Consider the following 16,694-nt stretch of genomic DNA (forward strand, 5'->3'; position numbering starts at 1 on the left):
CCACATAATCACCTACCCCACCGCAAACAACACCATCCTCTCCATCAACGCCACATACCCCTCCTCCGAAACCCCCCCAACCACCACAGATATCACCCCCCCCTTCTCAACCTTCCACCCCACAATAAAAACCCTCCTCACCCACGCCCGCGACCCGCAATCCCACCCCCTCGCCCAAATCCCCCCTCTCCCGCGCTGGACCTCCGCATCCGGCAAAATCGTCCTCGCGGGTGATGCCGCGCACGGCATGCTCCAGTTTCTCGCCCAGGGGGCGGCCATGGCGACGGAGGATGCGGCGGCGCTGGCGGAGTGTGTGGGGCGTGTTCGAGAGGCGGGGGAGTTGCCGGCTGCGATGCGGGTGTATGAGGTGGCGCGGAAGGGGAGGTGTGAGCGGGTGCAGGCTGCTGCTAGGAGGAGTGGGGAGTGGGTTATGATGGGGGATGGGGTGGGGCAGGAGGTTAGGGATCGGGGGATTGCGGGGGAGGAGGTGGGTGAGGTTGGGGGTGAGGGGGAGAATGGGGTTCTGGGTCCGTTGCTGGATAGGGGGTTTCGGGAGTGGTTGTATTGGCATGATGTGTTTGGGTGTGTTAATGGGTTGCTTGATGGGCGGGTTGGGGGGTGATGTCTGGGTCTGTGGGCTTGTGGGCTTGTTCAGGGGTTGTTGGAGGTGCGGGAAAGTTGGTGCGTAACGAGGCGGTATTCGGTGCTGGAGGAGCGTGTGTAGGTTGTGTAGATGTAACGAGTACCCGATGCGCAAGACTCCTATTATCATAAGTCATAGCTTCTATTCAGTATATAAACCCCAAAACGTACTCAACAAAAACCCCCAACCTACCAACTCCACCAATCCCCCTGATCCCGCATCGCAGCCGCAACCTTGCTGAAACCCGCAATATTCGCGCCTGCCACCAAACTAGGAAACTCGCCCTCGGCAGGCGCAACATACTCCTTGGCCGTCGTCAGACAGTTCTGAAAGCAATCCTCCATAATCCCGCGCAGCTTCGCATCCACCTCCTCAGCCGACCAGCGCAGCCGCGCCGAGTTCTGCGCCATTTCCAAACCCGACACCGCCACACCACCCGCATTCGCCGCCTTACCAGGCGCATACCAGATTGCGTCGCCCTTTTCAGACTTGCGGTGTGCTTCGAAGGCGTCGATGGCGTCCTGCGTGCAGCCCATGTTGCTTCCCTCTGCGATGAACTTTGCGCCTGCGGCAATCAGGGCTTGTGCCTCTTCACCTGAGACCTCGTTCTGTGTGGCTGAAGGAAGCACGACGTCGACGGCGCCGACGTGCGTCCAGGGCCGGGCACCCTCGATGTATTTGAAGTCGTGGGAGGCGTCGGTGAGGGGTTTGCGCTGCACCTTGAGCTGGGCGATTGAGGCGATGAGCTCGGGGGTGAAGCCTTTGCTGTCTGTAGGGGCGACGATGCAGCCTTTGCTGTCGGAGAGGGAGACGACGGTGCCGCCGAGCTCGATGACTTTGAGGGCGGCGTACTGGGCGACGTTGCCGGAGCCGGAGATGGCGACGCGTTTGTCCTTGAAGGATTGGGTGCCGCCGGAGGCGTATTTGATCATGTGTTCGACGTACTGCGGGGGGTGTCAGTGGGGGTTGTGTACGCAAATTGTGGCAAGGACATCAGGCCGGACGTACGTAGACGAGGCCGTAGCCGGTAGCTTCGGGCCGGATCAGGCTGCCGCCCCAGGCGCCGCCTTTTCCGGTCAGGACGCCCTCCCAGCGATTGCGCTCGGCACGGTAGGTGCCGAACATCCAGCCGATTTCGCGCGGGGAGACGCCGATGTCGCCGGCGGGCACGTCCGTGTCGGCGCCAATGTGCTTGTTGAGCTCGCGCATGAAGGCGACGCAGAACTTGCGGATCTCGTTGTCGGACTTGCCCTTGGGATCGAAGTCGGCGCCGCCCTTGCCGCCGCCCATCTGGACTGGGTTGAATGGTTAGTTTGGTTGTTTTTTCTTTTCTTTGTGACTGACTGCTGCTGGATTATGTGGATCACTCACGGCCGGTCAGGGCATTCTTGAAGATCTGCTCAAAGCCCAGGAACTTGAGGATGCTGAGGTTGACGGTCGGGTGGAAGCGGAGGCCGCCCTTGTAGGGCCCGAGAGCGGAGTTGAACTGTACTCGGTAGCCGCGGTTGACCTGGCACTGACCCTTGTCGTCCTCCCAGACGACGCGGAACTGGATGACGCGCTCGGGGATGGCGGCGACCTCGAGGGCCTTTTTGTACTCTGGGTTCTTCTCGAAGAGCGAGGAGTTTTCGAGGGTGGAGGCGAGCTCTGGGATGGTTGGAAGTTAGCCTTTCAATTACATACATACATGCAGGCAAAAGAAGTAGTTGGAGACTCAGAGGCACTGACCTTTGTAAGCCTGCTCAAACTCGGGCTCTGGAGCAAGGTTGGACATGATGAGGTGGTGTAGTGGTAGTGGAAGTGGTGGTAATAGTAGTAGTAGCAGTCAAGAGGTGAAGGAACAAAGAAGCCGACAAACGAGGAGGGAAACGGGCATGATATATGTCCCTCGGACGGTACCCATCAATCCAGATCCAGACCCTTCAACGTCACTTTCGACAGGTCGAGACGAACCAACAAAACCTAGTAGGCTCTCTCTCTCATCCGCGGGGCATATCGGGTGGAGTTATAGCAGCGGACCGATGTAGGAGCATCAACACGATCTGCTTCATGGCACTACTCTTCTGCTGGTGCACACACACTCGCAGCGGTATGCTAGAGATGAAGTGAATAGATAAGGGCAACAAACACACATGATTGGCTGCTCACCCTTTTCGCGGAACCGAAGATGGATAATTGTAAAGCGTCATCGGGTGGGGAGAAGTAAGGCGATTTAGTCATCGACACCTCAGGCCGCGATGTTGTTGGAGTGGTTGGGAGTGCACGACAGCCCAACAAGCCAGTGGGTGATGATGATGGCTGGAATTGGTTTGCAGAAAGAAGGTCGGGTATATTTCAGTACAGGTCAGGTATATTTCAGCCGGCAAGAGTCTTGGTGGGTTCGTGTGGGGTTCAACAGCTTCAACACTGGAACTGGGCGGCGCCACCAATTGCTGCATAATTATCCATAATCCCACCCTGCATCTGGGTTGATGATACAGTATATATTCATTAATCACTAGATGGGATGCACAAACAGATGAGAATTGTGGCTTGGAAAAAGAACTGAAGAAGGATCAAGCACACGACTCGATCCACTACTTGACGCCCTGCTTCTGCGCACTAACTTGCCTACCGACCACCATCCCACGCTCTCTTCGTATCGTTGCTGACGTCCGGCATCGCTATCAGACTTTTCGCTGCTTATGTCCATCCTCTACGGAGGTATATAGTATATACTTCATTATTCAATACCACAACACCATTGACTCGTCCTTCACTCGGCGTCGGTGGGATCCCAGTCTGTTTCATCTCGTTAATTGCCATTTATCCCCACTCTCGTCGTCGTCGCCACCACCTCACGCCCTGGCTCGACTTATCCCCGACTCACCTGTGACTAGGTATTCATCCAACCCGTCCAGGACTGCCATGTCCTCGTCCGTAATCTGGAATCCTCCCACCTCACTATTCTCCATGATCCGCGCCTTCTTGACGCTCTTCGGAAGAGGCACGTAGCCGTGTTGCACGCTCCACCGGACGAGCAGTTGCGCAGGCGTGCATGCGTACTTTGACGAGAGCGACACTACCGTCGGATGCTTCATCCTCATTGCGCGCACGAGCGGCGCATATGCCTCCACCAGGATGTTGTTGTCCTGGCAGAACGACGCAATGTCTGATCTGTTGTTGAATGGGTGGATTTCAATCTGGTTGACGGCAGGCATGGTGCGTGGTTTGGCGGCCATCAACTCCTGAAGCTGGCGGGTTTGTGAGCGTTTGTGCTTGCGGGCAAAACCGCAGTGTACGCTTCAGGCCATCTCACATGCTTCACCCCGTAGTTGCTCACCCCTCCAATCCGAATATCGCCCTCGTCCACGGCATCTTCGACTGCACGCCAGCTATCCAGCCTGGCCTTCCTGCCGCCATACGGACTGTGAAGCAGAAACAGGTCAATATAGCCTAATCCGCAAGTCTTGACAGATTGCTTGATAGACCTGCGCACCGCTTCATACGAGGAATTAGAGGCCAGCTTCGACGTGAAATGTATATCTTCACGCGTCAGGCCGTCCTTGTTGCCCTCGCTGGCCAAGAACTCGGTAATCGCTTGAGCTGCCTCGCGCTCGTTGTGGTACATCTGAGCCGAGTCGATTCTAGAAGACCAGGGGGGGTTGTCTCGTCAATGGTTACACCTCTCTGCGAGCACCACAGCTTGGCTCAAACCTACCCTCGATACCCCGCCTGTTCTGTCAGTCAGAAAGAGAGATACACACACGGACCACAATCTTTTTGCATGCATAATATAATAGCAAGAGTGACAGACCTCCAGAGCCCACCTGACAGCCCTCACCGTCTCATTGCCTGACGTGAGATAGACGCCAAGCTGGATCTGAGGCATGCTCAGGCCATTTGACAACTCGGCCAGTCAGCCGGAAACTCTCCGTTCAAAAGGGAGTTCTTGCAGTGGCGAGGCTCACCGTGACACGACTAGCTAGCGAGATGGATTGCGCGGCCATGGCTGGTGGTGGTAATGAGATAGATGTTGGGTAATAGACAAATGCTTTTTTATTTATTTATTCTGATTAGCGGAAGATGATGGCGGCGACTGAAGGAAGAACCCCGCTGGCCTTGTAAAGGATGCGAGACTGTCAGACGATGATGATGAAAGATGTATATGACACGGGACGGCGAATCTCATGATATGACGTCGTATTGCGTGTTGACGGTGTGTCTAAAGGTTGTCCAGGGTGTCGCCTCATGCAGTGGATGCTGCTGATCTGCTCTCGCGGTCCCGGGAGAGTGGGTAGCGGATGCGGTAAGGCGGTAAGGCGGTAAGGCGGCAAAGCAAGCGGTAGGTAAATGTAGGTACAGTACATGCTGTAAGTAGCCCATAGCTTCTCTGCAGGGCCACGCAGGGTTTATACTGATTAATTACAGTGTCACTTTTCTTTGCAACTCGTGGGATTCTCATCCTGGAACGAGGTGAGATGAGATGTTGCTTTGCTTTCTTGCCCTGCTCTGGTTGCGCAATCGATACACACATACACATACATACACATACGTACACGTTACTCGACTCAGCTGCGATGGGATGGCGACGTCTTGGCTGACTGGAGGCGAGAGCTGAGCAGGAAGCATAGAAGCTGAGGTGACGTCCTCATATCCCTTTCACAAGCGTGCATACAGAGATCTCCGTGAGGCTGCAAAGGAAGGCGAAACGGAGCGTGCCCGTACGAACGAAAGAAAAAAAGCCCTTACACAACTGACGTGCGGCTCTACAATATGCAAACCTTCGGGCAAAAGCATCTGATGAATGGGGTGGTGGATGATGACTTCAATTTCTGATCACTCATCATTTTCACCTGGACATGCCAATCATGCATTGCCTGGACGCGGCAAGGTCCAAAATGCTGGTAATAATAATGGCGGGTGAATAGACAGCTTCAGGCAGAGCGAAGATCCCCTATTTCGGCTACCCCGGTGGGACCTTTTACGCCTCACGCACGCCCGTCGACCACCTTGAAGATCTGCGCATCCGTCCGTCCTATCCATTCATGCGTCCATTCATGCGTCTATCCATACCACAGGGCTTCTCTCCTCACATCATCATCATTATCATCAGCAAATCACAGGCAATATCCCGTGTTGTTGCCCTGTCAGTCCGTGGCGACTACAGTACACGCCCGTAGCTGTGCTTTGATCATTGACTCTGATGATGACGACGACGACGATGATTGATGCTGGTCATGAATGAATGAATGAACAACCGCCTCGTTCTCGCCATCGTCCAACCATCTCTTCAGCTTATCGCTGCTGCAACAGTTTCAATATTGCAAGGCGATATTGCGCACGCACCGACTTGACGACTACAGTGCAACATCAAACACCTACAGTCTCGACATGAATCATCTGCTTGATTAAGCATACAATAATTAGATTGGTCTATTGAGCGCAAGCCACTTCGCCTTGAAATTTAACCTGTACCTTAACCCTGGAGTGGGGCCAGGGCGGGAAAAGACTGGCGTGGGTGTCCCAGGTCCTTTGTTTGTCGACCTTTTTCTCCCCCCCCCTGCCTGTGCTGGTGGTGGCTAATTATGGGGAATTTGTTGGTTTTCGAATGGGATCAAACAACCTCCATTCGCCAATCGTTCTTCAGCTTCAATCTGCCAGTCATCCCGTTGGCTCCCAGTCTTGCGCATCTCGACCATCAGTTACACAGGAATAAGCACTGCTTTTGGACTGGCGATATATAGTCCTCCGCGTTTGCCGGCCTCGATTCGTTCTTTCAGGCCAGGCACTAAACTAGTTGCCGTCATCATACACTACGAGACGAGACGACAACGCCGGCCGCTGATGCTTCCAAGCTTCCATCTGATCCATCCCCTCGGATTTATTTTCCCTAATCACTGCCATACTCCATCTTCTACATCCTGGTTCACGACTTCACTTTTTGCTACCTACTGCAGGTCACGCGACTGTCCTGACCCACTAATCGCCTCAACATCCCGCTTCTAGAGCTTTGCTGTCTAGATCCGCCTGCCGTTTGTGTGAGTCTGCGCTCGCCAACCTCTTTCCATCACTTCATACACATTTCTTATATTATTCCCGTACCAGTCCCAGAAAAATCCGCTTCTAATTGGCGGCTCAGGCTGTGATATGTCCTCGAGCTACTTCACAAGCGAAAACCAGGGGCTTCAACCACGACCACCAGGGGAACCGCCGTTTGCCCGTCCCTCTCCAAGTGGATCCGACGCTGGAATGACGGGCGATCCTCAGTTCGACATCTTCGAATGGCATCCCGCATATCAGAGCTGCCAGCGCTACTTTCTCGACCACGCCCAGCATGACGGCAGTGTCCAGGCAGTCGCCGCTCTCGTCAACATCGCTCTACCCTTTCAATGGGCCCAGAGTCCCATCTCAAACTCCTCCGCTTCTCCCATGCCCGGCGCAAATCTCGCACCATATCAACAGCACTACCAACGACCAGGACCTTCGCAAGGGACCCAAAGGCCTGGAGCCGGTCTCGCATGGGTCTCACTCGTGCCCTACATTCGCCGCCTGATAGTCACGGGATTCGACAGCGCAGGCGTCCTCCATGGCTTCTTCGGCGACGAGTGGAAGAAAGGCATCGGCCCCGTGCAGGAATGCGAGAGGCGCAACTACCTGTTCGCCGCCAAGAGCGTTGGCTGGGCCAAAGTCAAATGCCAGTACGACATGTCTCCACACGAGAGCGTGCCCTTCCTGAAGCCGCTCCAGAACGTGCAGCTAGCCGAGATTGAGGGTGCGGAGAAGACTTGGAGCCAGTGGCTTGCGATGGAGGACTGGATGGTTGGGCCTCGTGCGCCCGTCGCGATGGATGAGGGTGGTCCGTCGAGGCCTCGCCCGAGCCAGGAGTTGTAAAGTCTGTTTGTTGGTTTGGTTTGAGACTGCATACTATGACCCGGCGTTTTGATACACGATAGGATGGGATGGCATGGTATTGGCGTTTTATGTGATTATTTTCATTGAGAAAGACACGCGTGTGAAGTCGCGCGTGGTCTTTTTCCTTTTTCGGTGTAACAATACTTTCGTTTGGGGCAATATGCTGATGCTTTTACATTCTGATGAGTTGCCAGTCTTACTCGTTTGTGCTTATTTTATTGTAGAAACCTTGGTCTCACAGCTTGAGTTTCGTGTTGATAGACGATGGATGGCAGGGCGAGGCGAAACGGCACTAGTTCCAACTTTCCTTCAAGAACCCCACGTGGACTTGCACTTACATAATCATGCACCCAACTTGAACCCTAGCCATTCTCCAATAACTAGCGTCTACTTAATTAACTGGTATTTTATATTTGGTATCACTATAGTTTACCTGCACAAGCTGGACGACACTCTAAGGACTGTGCCCTCACCTCTAAACTCACCTCACCGTTTTGGCTACATCAATCTCACGCTCTCCTCATGGACTCTCCTGTGAAGGAAGAACCCCCATCCGAGGTATGGGCGCGCTTCGTCAACAATTGTCTCGCAATGCGCGTGCGTCCCGAGAGGTTTGATGCCCTCTCCCAGAAGTTGATCGTGAATTCGCCAATCGAGGGCCGGTTCCTCGCCAATATTGTCTTGCGCCCACAAACTCCAGGTTACGAGTTGATGGATCCTTTGGTTCTTGGATACCTCGAAAAGGCTCTTTCCCGTGATCTGATCGATGCTGGCGACATCCTGCTCTCACTCTTCCGGTGGTCCAAGGATCGGCCATATAACAACGACGAGGACAAGAACTCTGCTGAGGCACATCGACGGAACCCACCTCGCCTGGATGAGCTTGTGCTGCATCACTTGGCGAGGGTGTTTGCCGACTCCCAGCGGCCCAAAAGCCCGCCTGAAGCGCGTCGGACTCTCATTCTGGTTACGAAGTGGATGGTTGCCATGGTCGACCTTCACCATAAGGACTCGATGCTGCAAGCGATGAACGGTGCTGAGCATACCCATCGCATCGTTGCTCGGGACGCCTTGGGCCAGCTTGCAATCGCGCTCTTGAGCAATGCCAGAGTGGTTGGGATCATGAACAATAGAATCTTCCGCAAAGGTTCGTTTCAAAATCTGTGCTGGTGGTGAATTTGGTCACTAGCCGGAGCCGTCTCCTGACTGACAGATCACAGGCGAAAAGAAGAGCCTGGCGCAGGCTGTTTCGACCTTTGTACCATTTCTGGCACAGATCTCGATCAATACGTCCAGTCGTCTGGCTGAGCTGCAGAAAAGTCATGACTTAGTCGAAGAGCCTTTGAACGATATTGTTGGCGACAAAGAAGCCAATGACCTTGCTGTCGCGACGATGCAGCTCCAGTCCGTGGCGGAGTTGCCAGTGATTAATTCACGATCTGGTCTGTTCATCTTCTTGAACTCTCTGGTAAGTGTAGTCAAACTGACCGACTGAGCGGATGCCTGACTACAACAACAGCTTGTTGGACGCCCTCTGACCGATGACACGACCATCCTGGTGTATCTCAGTAATCGCTACAAGGTATGCATCACGTGTCGAATGGTGTACGCGTCTAGAATTTTAGTGTTGATATGATGCAGGGAGATGCTCAAAGATCAACAGTCGATCTAATCACGGCCGCCTTCGATGTCCTTTCGAACGGCAACAACAGGCACGAGTCGCAGATTCACATGTTCAACCTTCGATCGTTTCTGGTCAACAAAGTTCCAACGATCATCGCCACCCTCTCGCACTCGATGTTTCCACCTCTGACACCTGAGTTCTGCATCACACAAGCTCTGGCACACATTGATCCAAACTCATTCCCTTCACTCGCACATGCGAGCTTCGATGTTGCCGCTGGCGACAATCCTCTGATGGACGTTCGACAAGACTTTCTCTTTGCCTGCGCTTTACATCGGCTCCTACCGGTTGAAAGTATTGAGCGACTGTTGGGTGAGCAGCCAATGTCTGATCTGCCCTCCGGTGGAGCATACACGAAAGGGGCCTTGGTCTCCCAGTGTTCGGCCAACCCGGAGCGAGTGGAGGAGCTACTGAACGAGATCGAACGGATGGACGGCAACGTAGGAGCTATTGCGATTGCAATTACTGAGGTAAGTCATTCTTATTTTCCAGAAGTTTCACACTAACATACACCTTTCGAAGGTCGTTCGAAATCTTTGCGCTTCCAAGGAAACCATGTCACTCAAAGCAGTCTGTAACGGACTGTCGCGGCGGCCAAAGGCTCTTGACATCATCCTGCAATACACATCACCGACCAGTATCCTGCAGCCTCTTTGCCATATGTTGGACGCTTGGAGACACGAGGAAGACCAAGGGGAGTACCAGCCAGTATTTGACGAGTTTGGTGCCATACTATTACTGGTCCTCGCGTTCGTACATCGCTTTGACTTGACTGCCCAGGAGCTGGGCCTCAATAATGACTCTTTTGTCGCACAGCTGCTACAGCGCGGACACATCAGCATAAAGCAACGCGACTTGACCCCGGAGCAAGGCAAACACCTGGCGGGTTGGGTCAACGACCTTTTCGGAAAGGATGGAGTAGATCAGGTGTTGAGGACTTGTGGTCCGCAGGAATTCTATCAGCTTGTTCCAACATTTTTCAGCCAGACAATGATGGCGTGCGCCGCAGACGTGCTGCCGTTGAAGACGGTGGAATCTGGACTTGAATGTAAGTTTGGTCAACGTTATGGACTGCATAGCTTATTGACATGTGAATGCAGACTTGCTTGAGACGTTTCTTCTGCCTTCATTAGTCGGTGCGTTGAGGTGGATGGCAGCTCGCGCACTTCAAAAACCTGGAAAAGAGATCGTAGTCCTGATCCAGGTCTTCAACAAGCTCATGAGACCATCCTCGATATCGGGCGATGCACAGGCAATGCACAACACCATCTTGTCCATCGTCTCGAAACAATTGCAGGCATGTTTCCAAGTCCTCCGGAAACACAAGCAGCTCGCCAAAGAAATCGAACCGCTTATTGAACGGCTCAAGCCACATCTGAAGTACGAGCGAACGGCATACAGCTCCGTCAGTGAAATTGAGACGTGGACCTCACATTCCAGCACACTTTGCCAGGTGATACGTGGCAATATACAACAACTTATTTCCTGGGCTACGAACGCGACCCGGGTTCTTGTCAGCCCTCCGCCCTACCCTGCGCGTCTTCTACACGTCGCCGAAAGAATCCTCGGGCCGAGCAAAGTCCTGCGCGCCATCATCGACGAGGTCAGAGCCCAGACGGACACCGGTCATGGGGAGTATGCGCTTGATATTGGGGTCTCGATGATCTGCGCAGTCTCGACCGACAACAGCCCGCTGTCTGTAGACTGGCTCACGTCGCCGGTACCGTCACCACATGTCCCTCGCACACGACCAAACCTGCGCGACATGCTGAAGGTGGAGCTCGATGAAGCGGCGGATCTGATAGCTAGCGATCCACTTACAGCGGAAACGATTGTGCGCTTGCATCGGCGTGTCGAGGCACAGCTGGCTGTGTCCGCCTTACCGGATCTCTCTACCACGGTGATTATACAGGACATGCATATCGATGTAGACGTCCCATCCGACAGCAACAACGCACAGCAGAATGGCATGGACTCTATCAACTTGGGTGGCAGCACAGACGACATGATGTCCGGCTTGGGCGATCTCGGTGGCGATACTGGCGATGCGACAAACCATGGTGGAGACTTGGATCTGGGAGATCTTGGAGATATGGACAATCTAGGGGATATTGGAGACATGGGAAATATGGACATGGATGAGATGTTCCCGGATTACTTTTGAGGGGCGGGCATATATATCATCGCAAGCTTGTAGATGGATCTCTGGTCAGGTTACTATTACAAGAGATATAACACAATATTACAGTATATCAATGGTAAAGAAATGGAAATAGTTCAACAAGCAATCGTCAGGCCCGGTTTAAATGAGGCCGACACGTCCAGCTGCATTGAGTCAGTACAGCCGACAGAGCCCCGAGGCCGAGATCCGCGCACGGACCCAAGGTCAGCGTGGGGAAGCTCCGTAGCACATCACATCATCTGGTCTGAACAACACCTTGATGACTGTTCACATCGGACAACCATACTTCTCGTGCATGTAGCTTGGGATACTCCATCGTATGCTGAGCATCCCACCGTTCTTCTCCATTCCTCCTCCCAGCAATGGCGTCCAAGGCATTGCGGCCAGCCGTGCGACCGCGACTCCCGATTCCCAACACTACGACGTCCCACATCAGACCCCGAGACCTCAATTGCAGATGTACAGCAAAGCGGAGATGCTACAGCAGCGAAGCCCCCGCCAGTAAACGACGACCGAAAACAGCCCTCTTCTTCCCAGGTACGCGCGAAACCCCAAAGCCCATCATCCCATCACCCTTCCCAAAACCCCCTCCAAACTAACCACCATCCCCGGCTACCCCTTAGGCCAAGGCGTACAACGAGTCGGCATGGCCGACCTCTGGGTCTCCGCCTTCCCAGCAACCGCCAAACCTCTCCTCGACGAAATCGACTCCGTCCTCCAAATCCCCCTCTCCACCATCATCGCCTCCGGCTCCAACGCGGTCCTCACACAGACGGAAAACGCCCAGCCGGCCATCATGGCCGTCAGCGTGCTAGTCATGCGCATCCTCGAGCGCGAATTCGGCTTCGCCACGGGCGAGCGCATCGACGTGGTGCTGGGCCACTCGCTAGGCGAATTCGCGGCGCTCGTGGCGGGCGGATACTTGCGCTTCGACGACGCGCTGCGGCTGGTGCGCACGCGCGCCGAGGTCATGGCGCGCTGCAGCCGCGAGGCCTTTGAGCAGGAAGGCAGCGAGTTTGGCATGATTGCGCTGGTGTGCGAGAACCAGGCGCGGATGGAGGCGCTGCTGGACGGGATCCAGGAGTTTCTGGGCTTGGCGGGCCCCGGGGCGAAGAGCGATAGTGCGGACGATACCCCCGCGGTGCGCCAGGTGATGGTGGCGAATATCAATAGTAAGAATCAGATTGTGCTGAGTGGGAATGTGGAGCGGATGCAGACGCTGCTGGCGCATCTGAGGCAGTTTGGTGGGCATGATCCGCGGAGTGTGCGGCTGAAGGCGGATACGCCGTTTCATAATCCGCTTATGATGCCGGCGCAGGAGACGATGAAGCGGGTGCTTGGGCGGAAGAGCGGGTTTAGCGGCGGGGATATGGTGGCGTGGCCGGGGCTGATGCCGTGTATTTCGAATGTGACGGGGCGGCCGTTTCGGGACCGGGAGAGTTTGAAGGACTTGCTGTCGCGGAGCTGTGTCGAGACGGTGCAGTGGTGGAGTAGCATCAAGTATCTGGACCAGGAGGAGAAGGTTCGGCGCTGGATCGGGGTTGGGCCGGGCAAGGTGGGCAGGAATCTGGTGGGCAAGGAGGTGGGCATGAAGGGCGCGGTCAAGGGCGGGGGCGTCTGGGGTATTACGGATCCGAGGGAGATTGAGATTTGTCTCAAGGGGTTGGAGGACACGGAGAATGTGGAGGACGAGGAGGACTGATGGGCGGGCGTTGACGTTGCACTTGTCTGGCTGGCTGTCTGTCTGTCTGTATACGTACAACATCGTTCCTCGGCCTCTCTCATGCTCCCGTTCGACACTCCCAAACGCCAACCCGGAATCAACAGCAACGGCAAGGCCTGTTGTACTCGGTTGCATTCATCGCCAGAGGCACATACATCGTACCAAATCAACTCGGTCTCCCCGCCAGCACAGCACCAAACTCAGTCAACTGCCGTATCACGTCCTCGCCATACCGCCGGCCCTAGTCCGTCAGCAACAGGCCCAGCATGACGAAGTTGATCCTGAATCACGGGGCAGTGATAGTGGTGCTGGTCAGTGAGTGAGCGGAATTGGGGTTGTGAAATGGCTGATGTCAGGCGTGAGGTCTGTATGACTAAGTAGTCTTGTGCAATCAGGTATTATTATCAAAAGGCAAAGTAAGTGAATTGGCTGCCTGGAAGCTGTAGCTGTAGGTCGCTACCCTAATGGTGGAAGCACAACAACGTGGAATCGTGTAGTTTACCCCGCATTTTCTGCTGAACCTGCATGGCGGGGGACGGGCTGCTGGGTATACATTTATATATTGGGTACTTTGACGGTGTTTGTATTTGTATATGAGTATCGATGTCGATTGAGGGTTGTTTCTTGGTATTGTTCACACCAGCCGTTAGTCGGCGCCTTAGGCGCATTAGTTGTTATGTACGTCTATTTACCCTTCTACCCCAGATTATTCAGCAGGCCTGTCCTTGTTTCTGCAGACCCCGCGTTTTGGACCCGATGGGATTGAGCGCTGCACGAGTCATTGTTTTTGTAGCTCACGGCGCGTGCATCATGTACGTGCATACATACGTGCATAACATACTGTAATTACAAATCTGTATCTATATCTACATACGGATGAGTGTTGTATAGCGTCTCCTTGGCTCATGTCCATCCATGAAACCCACTCCCCCCCCTGCCGACGAGCCGCTAGTTAGTGCATATGCCCTCGAAACACTCACTCTATTCTGATATCACCATGCGCCACTTTTGTTCTTAGGCTGTTCTGGATTCGACTGCGCTGCTGTGTACTCTCCGCTTTCCACTGTCCACTGTCCACTATCCACTATCCACCTCTCCCGCCTGGCATCTTCACCAACTCTCTCTCTTTTGAGATTCTGTCTCTCGTGGTCAGTCATGTCCGGATCTCCGAAACGACAATGAACGCTGCTGCCTTTGTACCCTCGCCGGACCAGGCCTCGCCCGATGTCCGGCATGCCCGCTCACGATCTGAGATCGAAGACGGTCATCCTGTTGGCCTTGAGCATCGAACGCGCCTTAACTCTAATCAATCCCTCGATAGACCTAGCTTCAAGCATCGCCGTGTTCATGGCAAGGCCCTTGATCTCGGTCTTCAGTCTGCCATTCCGGAGGAGGGATCGACCTCGCCGCCGACGTCTCAGAGCCCATCTTCGGCCTCGCGTCCGGATCTAGACATGATGCATCCGACCGTGTTCAGGGCCGCCCATAAACTGAGCTCCATCAATTGGATCGGGAGCTCGCCCATGTTCGGCCACATGCCCGACCTCCAGGACCACATGGACAGCCAGCCGGACATCTCGTCTGCCATCCCAAATGGCACTTTTAATTCTTCGTCGTTGCTGCCGCTGAATAACAGTCCCCTGGCGCTGCTAGACATCAACAGCGCATACCATGCCGGGAGTCCGGCGAGTGCCAACCAGGGGAAGAAGCGGCAGGGCTACTACTACGTCGACGGCGGCGGTGCGAGGCTTCCGAGGGTCAAGAAGCGGAGGCTGAATGTCGATGCGTTCGAGTATCCGCCGCTGGACATCCAGTCGCCCGGTGACTTCTACTTTGCTATTCCGCACATTCCTGAGTCGTCGTCTGCGAAACCCAGGGTCGACTTTGTCACTTATACTGCCATAACCGCGGCTTTTCGAGACCATTGCATCCACAACACCTTGCTCCAGCCGTGCTTCGAGGACACGCCTTTCATACCGCTGAATACGATGAATCATCTGATTGACCTCTACATTGCCCACATGCACCCACTACTGCCCTTTCTGCACCTGTCTTCCATGGACCTGAATCAGTGCTCGTGGGTTCTCGCCCTCGCCGTCGCCACGTTCGGCACTCACTTCCTCAACGACCCGCAGTCCCGCAACCTGAACATCGCCATGCAGGAGTTCCTCCGCCGGGTCCTCCTGACCACGCACGCAAACCTCGACAAGACATCACAGTCCAAGTTCGAAGAGCTCTGGCTGGCCCAAGCAAGCCTGCTCTCCTGCCTCGGCGGCTTCTTCTCCGGCAACGCCAGGCTGCATCGCAACGCATACAACGCCCGCTCCGCTCTGTGCGCATTCTGCATCGAGTCCTGGGCTCTGCCAGACTACATCGAGGAGGACCGCCCCGAGGGCCACGACGACTCCATCTGGCTGAGCTGGTGCTTCAACGAGTCCGTCCGCCGCACCGGCTACGCAATCTGGCTCCTCGACAGCATGCTCGCCTACGAAATGGACTACTCCCCTCTCCTCAGCCTCGCTCACGCCAAAGTCCCCCTCCCCTGCCCCGAAATCATGTTCGACGCCCGCAACCCAAGGGAATGGCTCACCCTCTCCAGACTCGCCACCCCGATGCCCTCCCTCATCGTCGCCTGCGAACTCCTCTACACCAAAAAACACATCAACATCATCACAGGCGAGTACTCCCGCGTCCTCCTCATCCACGCCATCTTCCAGCGCACCTGGGACATCGAGCGCTACATCCGCCAGCCCCTCAGCCACCTCGTCCCCATCTCCTCCATCTCCTCCTCCTCCCCCTCTTCCTCCTCCGCAGCCGCCACCCGCTCTGCAATCCCAACCACCACCTCCTCCCCCTCCACAACCCCCCCCAGCATCCTCCCCAGCGCCTCCCTCCACTCCGCCTGGCTCAACGCCGCCTGCGCCGCCCTCAACGTCCTCCACTGGGGCGCAAACGCCTGCGTCGCCGCCCAGTCCGGCACCGAACACCCCACCATCCTCCACCTCCACCTCGCCCACATCGCCCTCCTCGCCCCGCTGCCCCACCTCGCCCGCCTCGCCTACCACATCGCCGGCATCACCCCCTTTCGCTGCCCCGCCGACGAAGAGCACGCCAGAGCTGTCGTGTTGGACTGGATCCGCGGCGAGGACGCGCAGGATAGAGCCCGGCTGGCGGTTATTCGTGCGGGGGGCATCTTCTGGCATGTTCGGCGGTATTCGTCGTCCGGGTTTTATGAGCCGGCTGCGGTGTTTCATGCTACGCTTGTGTTGTGGGCTTATAGTTTCTTCGCGAGGCCTGCGCACTACCATCACCACCACCCCTCTCATCCATCTCACCACCCCGCACACCCCGTGCAATCGCCCTCCTCAGACACAGAGGAATCAGAAGTAATTAATCTGGATCGTCCGCTGGACGATGAGCTGGCGAGTGCGTTTGTGAGGCGTGGCGCGCGGATGAGGGCGTATTTAACTGGGGTGGGCGGTTTGGCGGATGAGGGTAGTGCCGCGAGGGTTGTGAGGAGGGGGGCCGGGTTGGTGAGGGGGTTGGTGGCGATGTGGGGGTATGGGTG

General features: G+C 55.4%; 6 protein-coding genes across 6 annotated transcripts in view; 4 read left to right on the top strand and 2 right to left on the bottom strand.

Moving 5' to 3' along the window:
• Positions 1 to 513: 513 nt before the first annotated feature.
• EJ05DRAFT_536935 (glutamate dehydrogenase) lies at positions 514 to 2,852 on the bottom strand. Its single transcript, XM_033749348.1, has 5 exons — positions 2,372 to 2,852; positions 2,015 to 2,290; positions 1,652 to 1,938; positions 836 to 1,587; positions 514 to 762 (listed from the first exon to the last, which is right to left on the bottom strand). The coding sequence occupies exons 1-5, from the start codon at positions 2,415 to 2,417 to the stop codon at positions 588 to 590; spliced, it is 1,536 nt and encodes a 511-aa protein (XP_033602121.1). The 5' UTR covers positions 2,418 to 2,852; the 3' UTR covers positions 514 to 587.
• Positions 2,853 to 3,142: 290 nt separating this feature from the next.
• EJ05DRAFT_531216 (Aldo/keto reductase) lies at positions 3,143 to 5,498 on the bottom strand. Its single transcript, XM_033749009.1, has 7 exons — positions 5,375 to 5,498; positions 5,228 to 5,272; positions 4,440 to 4,532; positions 4,344 to 4,357; positions 3,942 to 4,269; positions 3,513 to 3,876; positions 3,143 to 3,424 (listed from the first exon to the last, which is right to left on the bottom strand). The coding sequence occupies exons 1-7, from the start codon at positions 5,420 to 5,422 to the stop codon at positions 3,399 to 3,401; spliced, it is 918 nt and encodes a 305-aa protein (XP_033602122.1). The 5' UTR covers positions 5,423 to 5,498; the 3' UTR covers positions 3,143 to 3,398.
• Positions 5,499 to 6,570: 1,072 nt separating this feature from the next.
• On the top strand, positions 6,571 to 7,938 carry EJ05DRAFT_305929 (uncharacterized protein). Its single transcript, XM_033740647.1, has one exon. It carries the CDS (start codon positions 6,773 to 6,775, stop codon positions 7,514 to 7,516), a length of 744 nt encoding a protein of 247 aa, XP_033602123.1. The 5' UTR covers positions 6,571 to 6,772; the 3' UTR covers positions 7,517 to 7,938.
• Positions 7,939 to 7,943: 5 nt separating this feature from the next.
• EJ05DRAFT_474744 (Med5-domain-containing protein) lies at positions 7,944 to 11,493 on the top strand. The gene is made up of 6 exons (XM_033743666.1): positions 7,944 to 8,684; positions 8,758 to 9,005; positions 9,057 to 9,119; positions 9,179 to 9,691; positions 9,744 to 10,269; positions 10,322 to 11,493. Exons 1-6 carry the CDS (start codon positions 8,060 to 8,062, stop codon positions 11,383 to 11,385), a joined length of 3,039 nt encoding a protein of 1,012 aa, XP_033602124.1. The 5' UTR covers positions 7,944 to 8,059; the 3' UTR covers positions 11,386 to 11,493.
• Positions 11,494 to 11,765: 272 nt separating this feature from the next.
• On the top strand, positions 11,766 to 13,105 carry EJ05DRAFT_498879 (malonyl-CoA-acyl carrier protein-like protein transacylase; the record flags this gene model as incomplete). Its single annotated transcript, XM_033746744.1, has 2 exons — positions 11,766 to 11,940; positions 12,027 to 13,105. The coding sequence occupies 2 exons, from the start codon at positions 11,766 to 11,768 to the stop codon at positions 13,103 to 13,105; spliced, it is 1,254 nt and encodes a 417-aa protein (XP_033602125.1).
• Positions 13,106 to 14,227: 1,122 nt separating this feature from the next.
• EJ05DRAFT_536940 (uncharacterized protein) overlaps positions 14,228 to 16,694 on the top strand; it is a 2,889-nt gene continuing 422 nt past the window's right edge. Inside the window, exon 1 of the mRNA XM_033749349.1 lies at positions 14,228 to 16,659. Coding sequence (XP_033602126.1) covers positions 14,305 to 16,659 — 2,355 coding nt within the window. The 5' untranslated portion in view covers positions 14,228 to 14,304. The remainder of the gene's footprint in view (positions 16,660 to 16,694) is intronic.

This window comes from Pseudovirgaria hyperparasitica (genome assembly GCF_010093815.1).
Source record: "Pseudovirgaria hyperparasitica strain CBS 121739 unplaced genomic scaffold EJ05scaffold_5, whole genome shotgun sequence".
NCBI lineage: Eukaryota > Fungi > Ascomycota > Dothideomycetes > Acrospermales > Acrospermaceae > Pseudovirgaria > Pseudovirgaria hyperparasitica.